General features: G+C 54.5%; 7 protein-coding genes across 7 annotated transcripts; 4 read left to right on the top strand and 3 right to left on the bottom strand.

Moving 5' to 3' along the window:
- Positions 1–762: 762 nt before the first annotated feature.
- BDP55DRAFT_692184 (uncharacterized protein) lies at positions 763–2,161 on the bottom strand (the record flags this gene model as incomplete). Its single annotated transcript, XM_060577077.1, has 3 exons — positions 763–1,225; positions 1,276–1,638; positions 1,698–2,161. The coding sequence occupies 3 exons, from the start codon at positions 2,159–2,161 to the stop codon at positions 763–765; spliced, it is 1,290 nt and encodes a 429-aa protein (XP_060432203.1).
- Positions 2,162–3,952: 1,791 nt separating this feature from the next.
- BDP55DRAFT_46908 (uncharacterized protein) lies at positions 3,953–4,399 on the top strand. Its single transcript, XM_060567623.1, has one exon. It carries the CDS (start codon positions 4,078–4,080, stop codon positions 4,306–4,308), a length of 231 nt encoding a protein of 76 aa, XP_060432202.1. The 5' UTR covers positions 3,953–4,077; the 3' UTR covers positions 4,309–4,399.
- Positions 4,400–4,952: 553 nt separating this feature from the next.
- BDP55DRAFT_656156 (uncharacterized protein) lies at positions 4,953–5,514 on the top strand. Its single transcript, XM_060574361.1, has one exon. The coding sequence runs from the start codon at positions 5,213–5,215 to the stop codon at positions 5,441–5,443; it is 231 nt and encodes a 76-aa protein (XP_060432201.1). The 5' UTR covers positions 4,953–5,212; the 3' UTR covers positions 5,444–5,514.
- Positions 5,515–5,891: 377 nt separating this feature from the next.
- BDP55DRAFT_46839 (LsmAD domain-containing protein) lies at positions 5,892–9,216 on the bottom strand. Its single transcript, XM_060567622.1, has 4 exons — positions 9,040–9,216; positions 8,579–8,957; positions 6,308–8,520; positions 5,892–6,254 (listed from the first exon to the last, which is right to left on the bottom strand). Exons 1-4 carry the CDS (start codon positions 9,131–9,133, stop codon positions 6,037–6,039), a joined length of 2,904 nt encoding a protein of 967 aa, XP_060432200.1. The 5' UTR covers positions 9,134–9,216; the 3' UTR covers positions 5,892–6,036.
- Positions 9,217–11,434: 2,218 nt separating this feature from the next.
- Positions 11,435–13,289, bottom strand: BDP55DRAFT_656145 (peptidase M16 inactive domain-containing protein). Its single transcript, XM_060574360.1, has 4 exons — positions 12,944–13,289; positions 12,693–12,867; positions 11,798–12,636; positions 11,435–11,736 (listed from the first exon to the last, which is right to left on the bottom strand). The coding sequence occupies exons 1-4, from the start codon at positions 13,202–13,204 to the stop codon at positions 11,641–11,643; spliced, it is 1,371 nt and encodes a 456-aa protein (XP_060432199.1). The 5' UTR covers positions 13,205–13,289; the 3' UTR covers positions 11,435–11,640.
- Positions 13,290–13,640: 351 nt separating this feature from the next.
- Positions 13,641–16,708, top strand: BDP55DRAFT_656141 (RNA polymerase III subunit RPC82). The gene is made up of 4 exons (XM_060574359.1): positions 13,641–14,021; positions 14,081–14,143; positions 14,251–15,015; positions 15,070–16,708. Exons 1-4 carry the CDS (start codon positions 14,013–14,015, stop codon positions 16,219–16,221), a joined length of 1,989 nt encoding a protein of 662 aa, XP_060432198.1. The 5' UTR covers positions 13,641–14,012; the 3' UTR covers positions 16,222–16,708.
- Positions 16,709–16,738: 30 nt separating this feature from the next.
- BDP55DRAFT_656138 (mitochondrial carrier domain-containing protein) lies at positions 16,739–18,434 on the top strand. Its single transcript, XM_060574358.1, has 6 exons — positions 16,739–16,970; positions 17,029–17,066; positions 17,131–17,172; positions 17,265–17,512; positions 17,600–17,777; positions 17,845–18,434. Exons 1-6 carry the CDS (start codon positions 16,907–16,909, stop codon positions 18,169–18,171), a joined length of 897 nt encoding a protein of 298 aa, XP_060432197.1. The 5' UTR covers positions 16,739–16,906; the 3' UTR covers positions 18,172–18,434.
- The last annotated feature ends 120 nt before the right edge of the window (positions 18,435–18,554 follow it).

Genomic DNA, 18,554 nt, shown 5'->3' with positions numbered 1-18,554 from the left:
GTTGCTGTGAAGCATAGCGTTGAGACCTTCACTTCGTCACCACCCTGTCAAGCCACCTCAATGTGAACTCCCTCCTTGCCTCAAATGATTCGGCCTGGGTCTTCGCAGGGATGAGACCCGATACGTCAGGAGCAGCCCACCGGCCAGATCGATTGTAGTCGCGTATGATTCAATAATTCTGCAACGGTAGGAATTTATCGCTCAAATGCGGAACTCGCGTGGTAGCGTGGAATGGGAATAGTTCAATGTCTTTCACCTGGTTTTGAAGTCTCGAGGTTCAAAGCTCCAGCCACAGGAGCGTATGCTGCCTGAAGTGGCTGTCGGTCGCCAGCTGGCGTTGTCTTGACAGTTTCCGACGGCCCGGCAGGTGCCACACGTCCAACCTCAAACGGCCAACCTCAAGGCATTCACAGTCGCCATTTTGACATCAACAACCAAAGTCACCCCATGTGAGATGGCACCTAGTATCTCATCATCAGGTTTCAACGAGAGGGCCATGTTTTGCAACGATCGTGGTGATTTACTAACTAGCTTGTCTGGCGTATTTCCCTGCCAGCCTTTTCCTACGCGAGCCAAGAACCAGTCCTGGAAGATCCATGCTTTCCTCAAAACGCCAAAATCTCAGAAAAGCCAGAGTTTGTCCCCGTGTCTATGGATGCGTGTCCCCGTATCTCGTCCAAGTCTCATAAAAATGTCGTGAACCTTTCGATAATACATTCCGAAGGGCAAGAAAAAGTTTGTTACAGCGGCCACCGCGAGCGCTTAGATGTGGTGTCTAGCGCGGAGGGAGCGGCGACCGTGGGCTCTCTTCTTCTGCCAGACCAGGACCTCGGTTGTGCCAGACTGGCATTTGGTGCCAGGAGCCATACTCATGAGCACCGACCACTGTCCAGAGGCACAACGCTGGAAATGAGTGCCGGAGACGCAGTTCCACTGGCCCTCGGGGGTGCAGGCCTTGCCCGGGGTCATGGAGCCGTCAGCTGCATCACCAGATCCGGCGTCAGGCGAGGGAGCTGCGGAGGGAGCGGCAGAGGGGGCAGCCGAGGGAGCAGCAGAAGGGGCGGCCGAGGGAGCGACTGCCGTAGTGGGAGCAGGCATGGCGGTGGGTGCCGCAGATCCTTCGGTGCACTCTTCGCTGGGTGAAGCCGGAACGCTGACGGTCGCGAGTGTAGTCGGTCGGGCAGAGTTGCTAGAGGCCGGGACGGTGAGGAAGACGCCGCCAGGGCTATTGGGAGTCAGTATAATTACAGTGACAAAGAGTGAGGTTACACTTACAGTCCAGCAGATGAAGAGACACCTCCAGCAGCACGAGTAGTCGACTGAGAGCCCGGCTGAGAGACTTGGGAAGCGGCCGGAGCGGACGGGGCAGGAGCAACAACGCTGGCAGAGCTGCTGCCACCACCTCCAGAGCTGCCACCACCAACAGCGACGTCGCAGGTGCCGACGGGGGCCGCGGTCTTGGTGCCGGCGCTGGTGACGTCTCCAGGAGGACCGGGATTGGGGAACAGAACGTCAGATCCCTCGACAGTGCTGCAGCCGTTGGCGATGTTGGCCTTGAAAATCTGGGGACGGCTGCTGAAGGGGGTGGAAGCGCTGCCGCCTCCGCCGGTGGTGGTGATGACGGCGCAGTTCATGTAGCTGCGAAAGGAGGATTAGCATTGTTATGGCGAGTATCAGGAGGGGGAGAATCGACATACAACTCTCGGTTACCGACGTTGTTGAACCAAGTCCAGGCGAAGAGGGCGTCCTTGGCAGAGGGGGTATCGGCGGGCAAGGTGAAGGTGAGAGACGAAGTGCCCGCGACAGGACAGTTGCCGATGTAGCTATGGATGACGGTGAAGGTCTTACCGCTGTCGAAGGAGAGAGAAGCCTGGCAACTACCGCCGTTGTGGTTGGCACCGCCGGCGATGGTCATGTTGTACTGCTGGCCGGCCTGCCAGGTAGCAACGGGAGAGGCTGCAGCGGTTCCGAGAAGGTTCAAGGTGCCCTTGCAAGGAAAGTCGCTGCCAGAGGCACTCAGAGGGCTGGTGATGCTGTAGTCAATGTCCTGGGCGGCGAAGGGGTTCTGCTTGGACCGCAGAGGCGGCGGGTAGGTGATTGCCATATGAGCCGCGGCTTGGCCGGCAAACAGCATGATCGAGGACACGAAGGTAGACTTCATGATGTCTTCTGGTGTTTGAAGAATTCGGTCTAGGATGAGGGTGATTTTGAGAGGATGAGGATATGTTTCCTAGGTGGCGTCACTTCCAGATGTTTGTTGACAAAAGCTTGGTTGTTTTTTTGACTGGAAGAAGGGTGGTTGGATTTTTTTTTTTGTAGGGTGTAGGCTCAAAGAGTGGATTTGCTCCTCGTCTTGAAATATGCGCTGGTCCGCAGGTTGATTCTTAGATTGGGATGGTTGAAATGAAGTGTAGTGGGTGAATGAAGGTGAGTCGGTCAAGTCAAGGTGAGTGAGACGGGGTGTCTTCACTTGGCTTTATCTGAAGGGCGGTCTTGAGAGTCGAGCCGGCTCGAGAAAGAAAAGTGAAAAAAAAAGTCGGGTGACTTTTACAATGGAGAAGGTGGAAGGAATGTGTTCAAACGTCCAAACAATGAGGCTGGTCGGCAGTTGGATAATACCGGCGAATACGTAACCGTTGAAGATTTCAAAGTGGCAGGAAGGAAGGAACGGCAGTGAGGCTACTGTTACTCCACGTGTAAATGGGGACGAAAGTAGGCCAAGTTGGGCTGAGTCTGTAGCAGTCAAGAGCGTGGATGACGCAACAACACTGGACGAGGTTGAGCAACAGAAGGAAAATTGTAGAGATTGAAGATAAGAAAGGGGGAAAAAAAAGAGGTTTCCCAAGAACTCGTATCGAGCTGCTACGAATGAGGGTCAGGTGCGGGATGAAATAAGAAGTTGAAGAAAAGGCGGGAGGCCGTCACGGGCTCTTTATTATCGAACAAACCACACCACTCAGCCGGCCCATCAGCATCTTGGCCAAGGGAAAGAGTACGAACAAGAGGGGGGAGAGCCGCTTCCCGGACTTGCCAGGGTTCCAAGGGCCTGCTCTCACTCTCTGACTTCTCGTCCAGTTGCAGTCCAGAGTCTGCATTCTGATCCATGAAAGTGAGGTAGCCATGCGGCCTGGCTAGCGGTCGCGGGGTGTGCCTCTCTCGCGCCGCAAGACAACCCCCTGCCCTGGCGCATGCACCCTTCTTTTCTTCATCGTCATCCGGCAGGTCTACATCGAAATACCTCGGATGCCCATGTCGGATGCCTCCAGACACCTGGTATAGCTACCTACGAAAAAAATAGACATCTCAACCTACAACTCGGATAGCTACTGGTAGAAGACTGAAGGGGAACCCTTGAGATATCCCTTCAACGTAGTGTAGGTCCAGCATGGACGGCGTGTGGTTGATATCCTCCCTTTTCTTCTCCCTCTGGATTCTTTCCCAAACGACCCAAGGTCCTGGCGCAACTCTCGGCTCCTCCGTCACCCTTCCTTCCTGTCCAACAACGGCTCCATCCTGAAGAAACTCGAATAAAGAGAAATCCCCGAGTTGCGCCCAAGGAGGCAGCAGCCGGATTCCTGTCTTATGCCCCTTGCACCCTTGCTGCCGCCTTGCGGGTCCCCAAGAACCCCGGTCTCGCGGGAAGCGTTACAACTTCCAAAATCCCTCCCATCTGGCCGAATCGATCAAGGCAAGGGTACCAAGTCACACCGCACCTCGTCGCATGTTTTCGGTGCGATGCGGGTATGTCGGCGCAGGTACCTGCAAGTTGTCCCCTCACCGCGGGGCCAACTCTTGGGCGACAAGAGGGCGCGTTTGTCTTGTCTCTGATGTGCGGATGTAGTGGCCGAGAGAGAGGTGTACCTAGAGATGGTGAGAGTGTGGGACGTGGTCCAAAAAAGATGGGATGAACAGACCCTGGACCGTCCAAAAAGAGACAAAGTGCTGATCTAGACCTGTCATTGGCTTAGGGACGGATGCGCGTAAGGCAGGCCACAGCGGCAGCTGCGCGGTAAAGATGTGAAGCGCAAGGGCCGCAAATCGAACCTTGGCTGAGCCTCTGAGCTGCTCCCAAGTTCCATGTTCTCGTTATCCATACCTTACCTTACCTACCACGCCTATCTAATACTTACGGATACAGCATCCAATGAACCGGCCCGCGTGCCTGACTGTCGCTTCGGCGCCCTGTTCACTGATTGGCACAGTCCGTTTACACACACCCAGGCGGGCACGGCGGGCTACCACCTTGCCTTACCTCTCAGCTCAAGCACAAACGCAATGAGACAAGAAACAGCCCAAGCTGAACCATGAGAAAATATACAAAATAACCCAAAGAACTTGAGCACAAGACAGTCAACACAGCTGGTGGTACCTGCGGTCCTCGACTACACATTAAACTGCCCGCGCAAAAGTGCTCCTGCGCCAACTATCCGAAGCAACCTCACCTTCACCGGTGTCCGGTGACATTGTGTGGATCGCAGACAAAAAAAGTCATGAAAGAAAAGTCATCGATCCCAGGGACCCAAAGAAGGCCCAGGTCCACACGGCTTCATTCCAGCCAGTGTTCGTCGGTGCCCCGTGTGCCTCCTGTGCCTCCCCCGCGTGCCCGCCCTGCCGCCTCAGCGCCTCCTTTCTCCCCATCCACCCAAGCCATCCCCGGGAACCGACTGTGACGTGGAAACTTGGCAGGCTTAGAAAGTAAGAAGTAGAACTTTTTCAAACGTCCAGTCTTCCCAGACCCCCCAAGCTCAATCGGGAAAAGACCAAAAGCAGGGTGGATAAAAAGTAGAGAAGCAGGGGGGGGAGGTTCTTGAAACATGCGACATGCGCCGTCAAATGGCATGCATCCTACAACCGCCACGAATAAGAATGTTTCCTGCCATTCCCATACAGCCGCCAGTCGAAAAATGCATACCCAAGGATGCTAACAATGGATCCTAGGTGCATCAAGAGGCGCCGTAACCTGTAACCCATGCCATCTTCTCCCCCGATGATACCTTGAACTCTTTAATTATCAACTTAACACCTAAATTCGTACATATGAGGTAAGTGATCTTTCGCTCATCGATTAATGGTCACATAGCATGACTAGACCTTCTCACGTCATCCATTCCACTGTTTTGTCCAGGAACAACAGTCTTTCAACTCTGGGAACAACGTGAATCGCTAGCCCTTTGCCCCACGATCGAGGTTTCCAGCCCGACCTCACAAAGTCATGTCCCATTTACTAAAAATCCTCTTCTTAGCGTGTCGTGGTGTCGAGTATGCCCTCCGAGATATACCAGCAACACTAGGGTTTTCTGGCCTTCTTCTCCCTTTTCTCATGGCCACTCGTGCATCTCTGCTTTGTTTGTCCTTGATCCAAATGCATTACACAACACTGCAAAGACTCTCTACTAAAGAGATCCAGAAGCTTTATTATCCAATCACGTGTAATTCACTCTGACCTTTTGAAGTAATGTTTTGTCATTTGAAGCCACCTATTGATAGATAGATGGCTTTTCGCCTACGCTGTTCAACTCCTATGCTTTTTTTCTCGTCACTAGCTCTACCTAGCTACTGCGACACACCCAGCCTTCACATATGCGTTTGGATCATGACTGACGTCCTCACATCCCCCTTGATCCTCTGCCGTGATCCGCTTGTGAGGCATGACAGTCCTGCTCCTCCAGGCATCATCGCAGTAGACCCCTGCGTCATCTCGTCCCTTCGGACTGTCTCCCTCAACAACAAGCTGACCAATACGTGACTTTCCAGTTCAGCAAACGCACTACATAGAGCAAGTCCAATCCTGCCCTCCACCTCGGTGACTGGCTTGCTCTGGAAGCTAGCTCCCTAGGAGATATTTCCTTGGCGGCCGCTCCAGAGGTTTCCATGGACTGCTTTATGGATTGCTGACACATCCAAGTTTGCAGCATCCATCCCAAGCTTCGCGGATCAAGTGATTGTTCATCAACGCTAAAGGGGCCTAGATACTGAGATGTGTTGGAGTATGTCCCCATGACGTTATCGGTATGCCTCAGTGGTTTCGTTGAGCTCTCATTTGGCTTCTTCGGAACCTCCAGGAGCGTGTCCGGGACCATTGGCAGGCGCCGACGGAACCTGTTGGGGACCCTGGTGCTGCCCATGGCTGTTGAACGGCTTGCCTCCATAATTGTTGCTTCCACTGCGGTGTTGCGCCCCGTATTGATGCATCTGAGAGGGACTCGTTCCAAAGTGCTGAGGTCCAGGACTATTGTACCCGCGTACATTGCCAACTAAGCTGGGGTGTTAGCAGTTTATTGATAGCGACCGCTGGGTACCATCTTACCCTGACCGCCGGGCTGCTGCGGAGTGTACGCAGGCTGTTGGTACTGCACGTTGGGGCTCATGCCATACACCGGTTGGCCTTGCTGGGAGCCTTGATGAACCATCATCGGCGCTGACGGACGTCCCGGACTGGGATAACCGTTGGCTCCGGGAATAGGCTGAGGCGGCGCGCCATTCGGAGGCATGAACTGGTGGTTGCCAGCATACATCGGCATTTGGCCCGGTGCTGGCACCATGCCCTGCGGGTTGATGAATTGAGGCATCATAGGTTGACCCATGGGACCACCCTGCTGCTGCGGCATGTATTGATGGTTGTTGGAGAAGTTCCGGTAGCCACCCATCTGAGGTGTACCCGGCCCACCGTAGGGCTGCATCATCGGCTGATTGTAAGGCACTTGACCCGCCGAGGTCATGGCTGGCGTGTTATAAGTGATTGGGACCGGTGCCATACGCGGCGAAGCGAAGGACTGGGCCGAGTTGGAGTGCATCATGCGGTGGTCATCCATATTTTGGTACGGTGTATGAGGCACATGTCCATGCTGGTTTTGTATAGGCATGGGTGGCATATGTGGTGACTGACGCGGGCCCATCCCGTGAGCAGGTTGCTGCAGATGGAAGGGAAGCTGATGCTGGTGGGCGACGCTGGGCACAACATGAGTGTGGTTCGGTGTGGCAACTGATGACACAGCGAATGACTGACGCTCCAAGAACTCCTTGGAAGTCATGAGCATAGTGGAATCGGGCTTCTCGTTGTCCGAAGGTTGTCTCCAGGTGGGCGGGGTGTCGTATGAGGGTCTCAGACCGTCGTTGTCGTCCCAGTTCCGGCCCTGAGGCGGCGTGAAGGTCTTGACGTGTGCCAGTATGTAACACTTCTTCACGTCGACAGCCTTCGTCTTCCGACGAATCAACTGTCCAGCTGATGCGGGTGTCGAAGCAGTCTCCGGGGCGGTGTTGGCAGCAGCAGCAGAGCGAGGACTAGAACCTGCGCTAGGGTGTCCGTTCGGGTTGAAGGACGTTGCGAAGGGGTTCGGTCTGAACTCGTGGCTGTTGGGGTTAAGCTTCCCGCCAAGGTGGCTCGGGACACCGCCGGCGCGCCGGAAAGCCTCAGTGTTGTTTGCAGGGCCGGTTGGCGGCATCCGCATGTCAGGGCCACCGGGGTGCTGATTAGGAGGCTGAGACATCTTCTGCTGCTCTACGTGGCGCAGGCGCTGGGCCAAGGGCTGGCGGTTCTGTTGCGCCATGTGTTGGCCTGATCTATCGTTCCTGTACGCTTGGGCGTGATACTGAGGGCTGGCGTAAGACTGGCGAGCGTTGGGATGGCGGTTCGGCCCATTGGAGGGAGAAATAGTATTTGCTGGCGCCGGACGCGCAGTGTTCCTTGCCTCGACAGTGGCTTGAGTGGCCGGAGCATCAGCAGGCGGCTTCCCTGCACCCTCCTTTGATGAAGCATCCTTGCCCTTGAGAGTGGGTGTCGTCTTGGTACGAGCAACATCTTCCGCGTTCTGGAGTGCCTTTGCCTGAATCTCCTTCTGTTTATCGGGATCCTTGGCGATAATGGAAATCAGGTCAGTAGGAACTGGAGTTGACAGCTTGAAGGTATCGGCGAATTTCTTCAGCTCTGTCAACTTGACTTCCTTGTCGGCCTTTGCCTTGGTGCTTCGAACTTTCTCAGCAACCTGCCGCTGCTGGCTGGCAAAAGTTCTGAACGACTTCAAAACGTCGACTTCGACTGTCGAAGCGGCACTTGGGGCTCCTGGGGCGCCTTCTTTGACCTGAGGGGAGATCGTTCGGCTTGTAGCTGCAGAGGGACGGGCTTGAGTACCCGACTTCTCAGCGGCCTTGGCATCGCCGGGCTTTGCGGCGACGGTCTGCTTCGTCTCTGCAGGCTTGGTCTCGGCCTGCTTAGTCGGTTCCTGCTTCGGGGCAGCCTTCGTGGCAGGGGCGGCAGCAGGCTTGGGGTCAGCGGCTTTGGGCGCCTCAGCAGCTTGGGTAGCACTGCCCTTGTTGACGAGCTGGCTCAAAAGCTTGGCATCTTCGGGCTTCACTGTAGTTTGCTTCTTTGCGGGGGCTCTCAGTTGCGACGAGATAATCGCGGGGTCAATCGGGGCGCCAACGACGGTCGCATTCGAAGCGGGTGCTCGCTTGGCAGGAGGCGTGTACTTGTTTTCGCGGCTCGACAAAGGGGGAAAGTCCTGACGACGGACTCCGCTGTATCTTGAAATGGATGTTAGCTCTGACTGCTTCGAGATGGAGACAGTAAAGAGAGGCTTACTTGTCTTCCTCGTCCCCGCCCTTGTCGTCACCGCCGCCAGTGACATAATCCATGACACGCTCCTCCGCAACGTGCGCCGTAGTGGCCAAGCTTCGCTCGATCTCGCGAGCCTTACGCTCGGCAGCAGCCATGCGATCACGGTACTGCGGGTGGCTCTTGTCAATGGTGGTTGTGTAGATGTTCTCATCATAGTCAGTCTTGAGGCCGAAGAGTCGCTCGTTCTCGGCGAATTGGTCCCAAGCTCCTCCACTGCCGGATGGCTTCTCCAAGCTGCCATCGATGCCATCGCTGGAGTCGGGGACCCATGGCTGGAGGGTTCGCTCGGTGCCAGGCCTGTTGTTGGATATAGCGGTATCGGTTCTGAACCCAGAGCGAGCGCCTGCATCTCAGTTAGCATTATTTTAGGTGGTGGTCGGGGTAAAGAAAAGGCATGCCGTTTTGGCCCTTGCCGTCGGCCTTACCACCCATGGCCGAATCCCTCTTGTTGTAGGACATATTGTTGGGCTTGTTTCCGTTGTTCGAGAGTTCGCTCTGAGGTTTCTTAGGGGCAACCATCTTGCAGCCGTGGGCTGTCGGGGTCGTACAGAAAGGGTTCTTTCGACAGCAGTGCCACCTTGGCTACCAATAACCTCCAGCCCCCTATAAGGAAGAGTCAGCCAACGCTTTTGGATTTATTTTTTGTGCATCAAAGCAGAGTGGTTCAGGTCGGAATCTCGAGACGCAATCGAAAACGAGGAAATGAATCGGATTCAGGTGGTTTGCTGATGATCGGAGGTCACTCCGCTGAGTGCAAGGTAAGGAGTCTGTGAATCAGTGGTACTACATACCTTGCGACGGGAATCGGAGGATATATCGGTTCGTCGGGTTCGAGAATCGAGCAGTCGTCGTTGACCCTTGATCGTCAAGATGTTCAGACAGTGAGGCCGCAGCGGGCCCGACAGTTCTGAGCAGATTCACCTGCAGTAACGACAATGTTGACCACGATTAGCTTCCAGGGGTTCAGCGGCGGGGGGAGAAATAGAGTGAAGGACAGATAGCTTCAAGTCACAGCTTGAGGTGTGGTTGGCGACGACGATCAAAGCAGCGAAGAGGGGACAAGGGGAGGTGCGATGCACTGAGAAATGGCAGCGCAAAGGAAGAAAGAGGGCAGGCGTTGTTACTATGTCCGAAGGGTAGGGCTGAAGGACGATGCGAAGATTGGGAAGGAGGAGGATGGCTGTGTGTCTCACCTGGTCGAGAGGTTCTGCGAAGAGGGCTGAACTGGATGGGCCCAGCAAAAAAGGGAGAGAAACGAAGGTCTTCCCCAGATGTAGTCCTTGTCGAGAAGGAACTGCTCAATCTGCGTCGCAATTGGGCGACTCCGAGCGGAGGGTTGGGGGGGGGAAGAAGCAGGCACAAGAGACCGGCGTCGATCGTGGGCATAAAAAAGGGCGAGGACGTGGAGGGAGTTGGAATTGGGTGTGGAGGTTGAGGTGAGGTGAGGTGAGGCTTTGTTTTCCCTCCACCAGTGTTCAGCAGCAACTGGCACCAGCAGTCCCCTACTGGGCCTGCCCAGGTGCTCTTGTGTGGGATTGGGGGATGCTTAACTCGGGGTACCTTCCTTCGCCCGTGGACCTGCCCTCTGGTGTGGTGTACCCTGCGCCTTGCACTTTGGACGGGGGCTAGCGAGGAAAAAGGCGTGGTGTGGGTGTGGGTGCGGGTACGGATAGTGTTCCCGGGGGATGGCTAGAGATGAGTGGCCCCCTGGATCGGTTTAAGCCCCCTTCGAACCAATCCACTACCATCAGAGCCGTTTATTAAAGGCACGAGACATCTCCTTAGGCTGCCTCACATCGCTCTGCGCTGCAGATGCACTCCTGAGCTAAGGTCTGAGGTGTTTCTTTCAACTTTGGGGTCGCGCTGGAATTATTACTTCCTTCTCTTTCCATTGCTGCAGCCCCCATCTTCTCGTCTGAGCTGAGCAGGTAAGGAAGGTATGGACCTTACCTTATGGTTCCAGTCTGGCAGCCCTGCCTTACCTTAACATGAGGTACTCAAGACAGGTACCTTGCCGCCCAATACCTCTCTAAAGGGACCGTGCTCTGTGTTGTCCCCTCACCTCCATGTCCATGCAGTGTTTCGAGCAACTCTCAGTCAACATTCGGTCTACTTTATCATTGCGTCTTATTACCTCACTCTTTCCTGCCATTGGCTATATGCTTGGCCAAACTGTCATTGTGAGCTTGAATCCCTCGTTGAAGCATCGACCTCCTTCAAGCTGAGATGATGCAGCCACAGAATTGGGCTATCTTTACATCCCTACATATGTACCTTTGGGGTTATTGAAGTTGCCCAGTTGAAGGTGGACCTGAAAGTCTTTTGGTAAATGCACCCACAGCCAATAAGCTTTTGGTCAGGCTCCGAGACCAATGAGCTGTGTCCATGTATTCGTGGCCTTCGCATGCTTGGTGCTAGGGTACCCAAAGACCCCTGATGGACATGTGGTTGTTGCAACGCTCTTGGACGGAGGAACATGCGCCCTTCTAAGTAGTATTCAACTATCCGTACTCCACGCACTCATTGTAGGGTACTTGAAGTTCATACTCCGTACAGAGCCTCCTTTTTGTCTGCATAATATCAGTGTCTGTGATCGATTGCGAAGAAGTTGTTCATCAGATCATAAGAGAAGGCGAAAGGCCGTGTTATAACGCCTTAACCAGAGTACTGATACATCTGTGGATATAGCTTTTCCTCGGTTGTCCTGGCGAGTAGACCTCACGCAACTTGAGAATTGCCCTTATATCCCTCTGAGCGGTCTCTTTATCCTTGGAAAATATTGAGGGGCATCGATGCCTCAATAGTTTGGTCATGAGAGCAGACTGCGATGGCGGATGATCATAATCACAACGCGTACCAGTAACTTGACAAAACAATTTCATACGTGGGAATTAGGCAAGCTAGGCAGACACAAGAAAATTCTACTACATATGTTCACAAAGGATACATTTCCCCATTCTACCGCAAATGCTTGACTGTTGATACACGGTTCATTCGGCCGCTATAAGACAGGGCTAAATCCCCATTTATACCCGGAGGCCAAGCTCCTCAGCGTACGGCAGAGCGAACAGGTCACCCACTGCCGCAACACTGGCCTTACCCTCCAGGATCGTCTTCGTCGCCTGTAACATGACCGTTAGCGCTAATAGCTTGTAAATGTATCAGATATCTCAATTTACTTACCGCCTTGAGCTTCTCAGCCGTAACAGACTCGATGGACTTGGTGGCCTCGGTGGCGTCAACGGCCTTGCCGCTGTGGACGAGGCTGGACCCAGCGAGGAGGATGCTACCGCTGCGCTTCTCTGAAGCCTCAAGGGCATCGAACTTGGCCTTAGCAATAGCCTTGGTCAGGTCCTCCTTGCTGACGGTACCCTCAGCGATGCTCTTCAGAGCCTTGGCGGTCTCCTGGGCGGCCCCACGGACAGCAGAGGCTGAGCCAGCGAGCTGGATAGTCAGGAGGCCAGCGTCAGAGTATGACAGGTTGACGGTCGAAGTGGACAAGCCCGGAACAACGCCAACAGCCTTGTTGATCAGGCTGAAGCCAGTGGACCACTTGATGTTGGACTTGCCGCCCAGCAGAGCCGCAAGGACGGCAAGCTCAGGAGAAGCCTGGCCGTTCGTGGCACCGGGGAAGGCAATGACATAGGCGTTGCCAGAGGGGCTGTAGGTACGCTGCTCACCACCAAAGTACTTGGTGGCGGCGGTGTTCAGGGCCAGCTTGCCGGAGGAGGCGGAGGGAACCGACTTGAAGAACTGCTCGGCCCACTTGCTAACGTTCGCGGCGGAGGCACCGTCGGCGACAAGGGCGATGTTGGGCTTGGCGAAGGCGGCCTGGGCGAACTCGGAAACGGCGTACTCGCTGAGGTAGGGCTGGATGGGGATCGAGGGCGTCAGGTTGGAGGGAGAGCCTAGGCCGGAGTGGAAAGCAACGGAGTGGGCGGAGTCAAGGGCAAGAGCGGCGGCGCTGGTGCCAGACTGCTTCAAGCGGAGAACAGGCTGAACCTCTTCGTGGAACTCGTGGGCTAGATAAACAGTTAACCAACCATCCCACACGTTCACGTGTAGTTGCGAGTCTCACTGGTGTACTTGGTCTGCGAGACGACCTCGGCGAGAAGTTCCGTGAAGTAGGGAAGGTCATCGCGGAAAAAGCTGGCCTCGAGGACGAGGGCTTCGCGGGTGTGGTATGCGGTCAATTGGCTGCCGAGGAGTTCAGACTCGCGAACGATGCGCAGGCCAGAGCGTTTTGTCGTGTTCTACTCGTTGAAAATCGTGTCAGCGCAATGTCTACATCGAACAGATTCCAAGGGTTGGAAACGGATCGCATCGTACCTTGAAGGCAAAAGACTCGAGGCCAGCGGCCAGGCCGGGAAGAGGCTGGTATCTGGTACCGGCCTTTGCCACGATGGCCAACTTGGTGGTAGGGCCCTGGGAGTCTCTGGCAGCAACCTTGACACCACCAACGTCGGCGGTCTCAAAGGTGCCGGAGCCAGCAGCGGCGCTGGCGAACCGACGACCCGAGATTGTGCGAGCACAGCTCGAGTTGCGGAGGGTCTGCTGCGCAGCCCTCGTGAGGGACGGTCTAGAGATCATTGCGATGATGCGGTTGCCGGCAATTGGCAGATCCAGTTTCGTGACGCTCAATTCGTCGGAGCTTCAACAAGAAAGTGCCTCGTTCACATCCCGACCAATTTTCGATCCATCGAACGAGGTTAGCTACGGGTCACTCGTACTATCACGTGACACAAAACTGCCTTATCCCCGAACCTCCAATGAAAGGCCGGCTGATTACCTTGTACAGGGGCCGAACACTCCACTTTGCTTCCTCCATCGCCCGTAGCTAACCTTAGGTAATCAAAGTGATGAGTCGCAGAATCTGTGAATCCCAAGTCTCCGACATTGTTGAGGCTGGTGGGTTGCTGTGTCAAGCCACATTCTACAAGCCACATACCACAGTAAGCACTCGCCATCCCAAGAACCCAAAGCACCGTGGCACCTCAGTTGACGTCTGAAATTCAGGCTCCATTCAAGCGTCGCAGATCCAATCTTACCTAAGTTTTTGGCACTGCACCTCAGAGGTTCTAGCCACGCCTTTCATCCACCTGGAGCTCCAGCCTCCATGACTCTGTCGGTGACTCGGCGCTTTCCATCGACTTTGTCCCCCACCCCGCCTTAGGTGGCCCGCCGCTCAGAAAAAAAGTTCCATACTTTATTTCAGTCCCTCTACCACTTGAAGAGCGCGACCCTCACTGCGATAAAATCATCCGTGGCCAAGTGCTTTGTTCAATACCCAGCACACAACACTGTATTATCTCAATGACTTCTCGGTAGCTTGTGTGGCAGCTCTAGGGATATTGAGAGGATCTCTAGAGTCGATTGATTCCTGAATCCAAGTTTCGCGATGTTGGTGGTAGGTTTCGCATCGTGCTGATCAAGCTGAAATGGCCATCTCTCTGACTCCTCCAACAGACCAAGCATGGCGCAGAGCTCTGCGCTCACCTCGTCAACGACATATGCGGCGAGCTGCCTGCAGTAGGTTATATACACAATCCCCACGTCTAAGACGGCGCATCACAATCGCATCTTCCAGGCGTTATGCACCCCTCAAAAGGCCATGCTGACGAGTGCTCTTGTTTCAGCGAATCCTGGCTGTACTATTCAGCAAGGGCAGGTCTACCATTGCTCAACTTATTCAGACCACAGGTCTTACTCCGCGGCAGCTGCGCCATGGCCTAGCCCTCCTCGTTCAGCAGAGCCTCATTTACCACGAGTCCGACTCCAACAACAAGATCGGCACATATGAAGCGAATCCCGATGGATGTTATAACATTATCCGAGCTGGAAAGATAATCGAGATGGTCGGCACTGAATTTGGTCCCGCGGAGCAGGAGATTGTACAAACTATTATGCAGCTCGGCCACGCCAGGGTATCGGATCTCTTGCAGGCTTTCGAGGGGAGGAACGGGGCAGGTCTCAACGGTGATCATGCGACGAACGGTCATGTCAATGGCAACGGCTCCAAAGCAAAGGTCAACGGGCATGGGCTGTCGCATTCGGCTCAGGAGCTTCATGCTGTTTTGAATCGTCTTATTGTAGCGGAAATTGTTGATCAGGTCGGGCCCAAGACGTTCAGAAACCCGGAAGACGTTTACCGCGAAATCGAAGAGGAGGTTACCAAAACGGCCCCTGGCGAGCGAGCAACAGCGCGGAACAAAGAACTTATGCAGACAGAAGTTTCGAAAAGACTCCGAGAGGCACGCGACGAGAGCAAAAAGTTGAAGCGACAGCTCGGACGAGGCAATATGTTTCCGACCAAGCGGAGGAAGCTCGCAAATGGCAAGGGCAAAGGACGAAGCCAATCTGCAGACTGGGACGATGATGATGATGATGTACCTGAGCTCGATGTGAGTCTTTATCTGCATGAAATCCCCTCCTGCCTGGCTAACCACTGAGTTTAGTCGCACATCGTTCTCAAAGTCAACACCGAGAAGTGTCTCGTTGAGCTGCGTAACCAGAAGCTAGCCCAGTACGCAGCCGATGCTTTTGGAGAAGTCACCGGCCTTGTATACCACACAGCTCTCCGGCTGTTGACGCAACAGATGCCCCGCTGTCAGTTGGATCCGAGAATCGACTCCGATAACGACGCAGACGGTCCAGGCTCGACCTCACGCCAAGTCGCCGTGACCAGTCTGGAAATACTTGAAAACCTCGACGACTCCATTGATGTCTCTCATGGGGTTGGAAAGGCTTCTGCAGACCAGATTGACTCTCGCAGTGCCGAGAAGGTCAGAGATAAGCCAGGCCAGCCCATGTACGATTCCGACGACTCTGACTACGAGCCTCCAATGGCTCCGAGGGCTTCTGTTCGTCCCCAGATGAACGGCAAAGCTGACTCCGATGATTCCCAAGACGAGGGGCCACGGACAGCTTCTGGGTCCCGCGAGGTCAGATTCGAGGATGGGCCCGTTTCAGGCGCTAGCCGTATCGATCAAATGCGGCAGCATTTGCTGCTATTATCTGAAAGCCGACAAGGCTTCTTACGACACTGCGGCAGTTTAGGTCGAGGTCAGTGGACCGTCGATTTCAAGCCATTGATCGAGGGATTCAAACAGACAGAGGTCGATGCCGTCATCGAACAGTCATTCGGTCGACATGGATTACGTTTGACTCGAATTATGCGAGAGAAGGGCAAGTTGGACGAAAAGATGCTCCCATCTCTCGCTCTCATGAAGAAGGGAGAGGTTCAGGGCAAAATGCTTGCCATGCAGATGGCCGGCTTCGTTGATGTTCAGGAGGTTCCCAGAGATGCCAGTCGAACAGCAACGCGGACAATGTTCTTCTGGTTCTTCGACATTGAAAGGACCGAAGCGCAGCTGGTCGACGACTACTACAAAGCAATACTTCGATGCCTCCAAAACCTAGAAGTGCATCGGTACCGAGAACGCAACATTCTGTCATTCGTCGAGAGAAGAGATGTCAAGGGCAAGGAGGAAGAGGTCATGACTGCCGAACACTACAACAAGTACAGCAAGTACCTGGAGCTGCAGAGCAAACTTCTTGCTCATGTCATGAGACTGGACGAACTAGTGGGAGTCTTCAGAGACTATTAGACCGAGGCATAGAACCGTACAAAGCGCCTCAAGTGCCACCACCGTGGCCATATGCAAGGAGCTATTGGGCGAATGGCTCAAAATTGGGGAGGGGAAAAGGATGATAGATACCCAAAAATCAAAAGGAAGCGTCGCTAATTCCAGCAATGGCGTCTCAGCATCGAACACAATTTTACCAAACTTGCTGAAATAGTGTGGCGATTCTCTATCTCGCCGCAGCTGGAACTCAGTCATACAGATCTAACTTGAGATGATTCAGAGAATGTACGGTCTACAGGTCGCATCAAATGAAGCCAAATCTATAGCCCGAGCCGGAATTCAGCCCGATCGGTCGAGAACGGTCGGAGCTAGCGTACCGGTCGGTAGGTAATAGCTGCTTCGGCGCGGCGAACCAATCCCTGCCGTGCTAGGCTCCACTTCCCGGTGCTCGGCGGTCCAGGGGGGCCTGTCCCTGCAGGGTCAGCAAAAGTTAAGCTGCGAGTTCGGTCCAAAGTGGTTGAGTAAAAATTTCCCAGCTGTCGACTCCAAAACTTTGAATCACCCTCCTCTTTTGCAGCTGCTCCTGATATCCGTGCCCCCCCACGACCTGACGACAGTCCGACCCTCTGGAACCCGCCTTTTTTGCTCCTTTTCAATTGGGAATTCGTAGTTTCCCCTTCGCACTCTTTAGCAGATTCCTATCAAGATGTCTCCGACTGCTGGTACTGGACGGGAGAAGGAGTCGAACACCGCGCGACTCTTGGGCTCCGGTATGCTCCCTCTTTCATGCGCCTGCGCATGAAGCTTCGGCGCGCTGACGTTTTGCAGGCTCCGCTGGTATCGCTGAATTGGCCGTCTTCCACCCCGTGAGTGCTGCGAAGAGCTACGATCATTGAAAGGGCCGCGGGAAGAGGCTAATAAGAAGCTCAGGTCGACACCATTGCGAAGCGCTTGATGAGCAACCAGACCAAGGTACGCCAAACCGAGCTTACCCCCTCCCTTCTCTTCCGCAAGCTTCCAACGACATGACGCCCCGAGAAAGCTGACAAGTTTCCGCGATCAAGATTTCCGGCGCCGAGCAGCTCAACAAGGTCATCTTCAAGGACACGGCCACCGCGACAGCGGGCCGCAAGTTCGTTTCGCTCTTCCCCGGTCTGGGATACGCCGCCGGCTACAAGGTCCTGCAGAGAATATACAAGTATGGCGGTCAGCCCATCGCCAGGGACTTGTTGGCCAAGAACTACGGCGAGGACTTTGAGCGCGCTTTCGGCAAGAAGACTGGCAAGGCTATCATGCACTCCACCGCCGGCAGGTGAGTTTTTTTTTCTCCTGTCCCGTTGCGCGAGCTCGGAGACCGAAATCTGTGGGGACCATGATATTCTGACGCGCAACTTGACAGTTTGATCGGTATCGGAGAGATCGTCCTCCTTCCCCTCGACGTCCTCAAGATCAAGAGACAGACAAACCCCGAGGCCTTCCGTGGCCGTGGTGTCTTCAGAATTGTCGCCGACGAGGGCTTCGGCCTGTACAGAGGTTGGGGCTGGACTGCCGCCCGCAACGCTCCTGGTTCTTTCGCTGTAAGCGCATTTCATCCTCATTTCAGGGTCCATGGCGGTGACTAACTTTGCCTCTCTCCCTCAACAGCTCTTCGGTGGTTCCGCCTTCACAAAGGAGTACCTCTTCAAGCTCGACGACTACAACAAGGCCTCGTGGTTCCAGAACTTCATCGCCTCCATCGCCGGTGCCTCCGCCTCCCTCCTTGTCTCCGCTCCCCTCGACGTCATCAAGACCCGTATCCAGAACCGCAACTTTGAGAACCCCGAAAGTGGTTTCAGAATCATTTCCAACATGATGAAGAATGAAGGTGCCACCGCTTTCTTCAAGGGTCTGGTTCCCAAGGTAATACCTGCCAGCAGCCCCCCTTCCTCTGCACATATAGATCATTCGCTGACACTCCATTTCCCCTTTTAGCTCCTTATGACTGGACCCAAGCTGGTCTTCTCATTCTGGCTTGCACAGACCCTCATCCCCGCCTTCGACGGCATGCTTAAGAAATAAATGAAGACGGAAAATGGAGCCTAGACCTTCACAAAAACAAAAAGAAAGCAACGGCGTTGGATGGGTAGAACGTGGAGTCTCGGAACTGAGCCCGATAGATCGTTGGACATGACGAAGACTCGACGAAAGGGTATAGACAAAGATGAGAAAGCGAGGCTTAGCAGCTGCCCAAAAAAGAAGGCTGGCTTGCAGCCCGGTTGATGTACAACAAAGTAGGGTTCATCTTGATGAGAACAATCGCCTCTGTTATTAATAAAGATACATATCAAAGTCAGTGCCTCTGCTAGAAAAAATAA

This window comes from Colletotrichum godetiae (assembly GCF_030913485.1).
Source record: "Colletotrichum godetiae strain CBS 193.32 chromosome Unknown BDP55scaffold_11, whole genome shotgun sequence".
In the NCBI taxonomy this organism is placed as follows: domain Eukaryota; kingdom Fungi; phylum Ascomycota; class Sordariomycetes; order Glomerellales; family Glomerellaceae; genus Colletotrichum; species Colletotrichum godetiae.
Note: the sequence above shows the minus strand (reverse complement) of the source record. Positions and strands in the feature narration are given on the sequence as shown.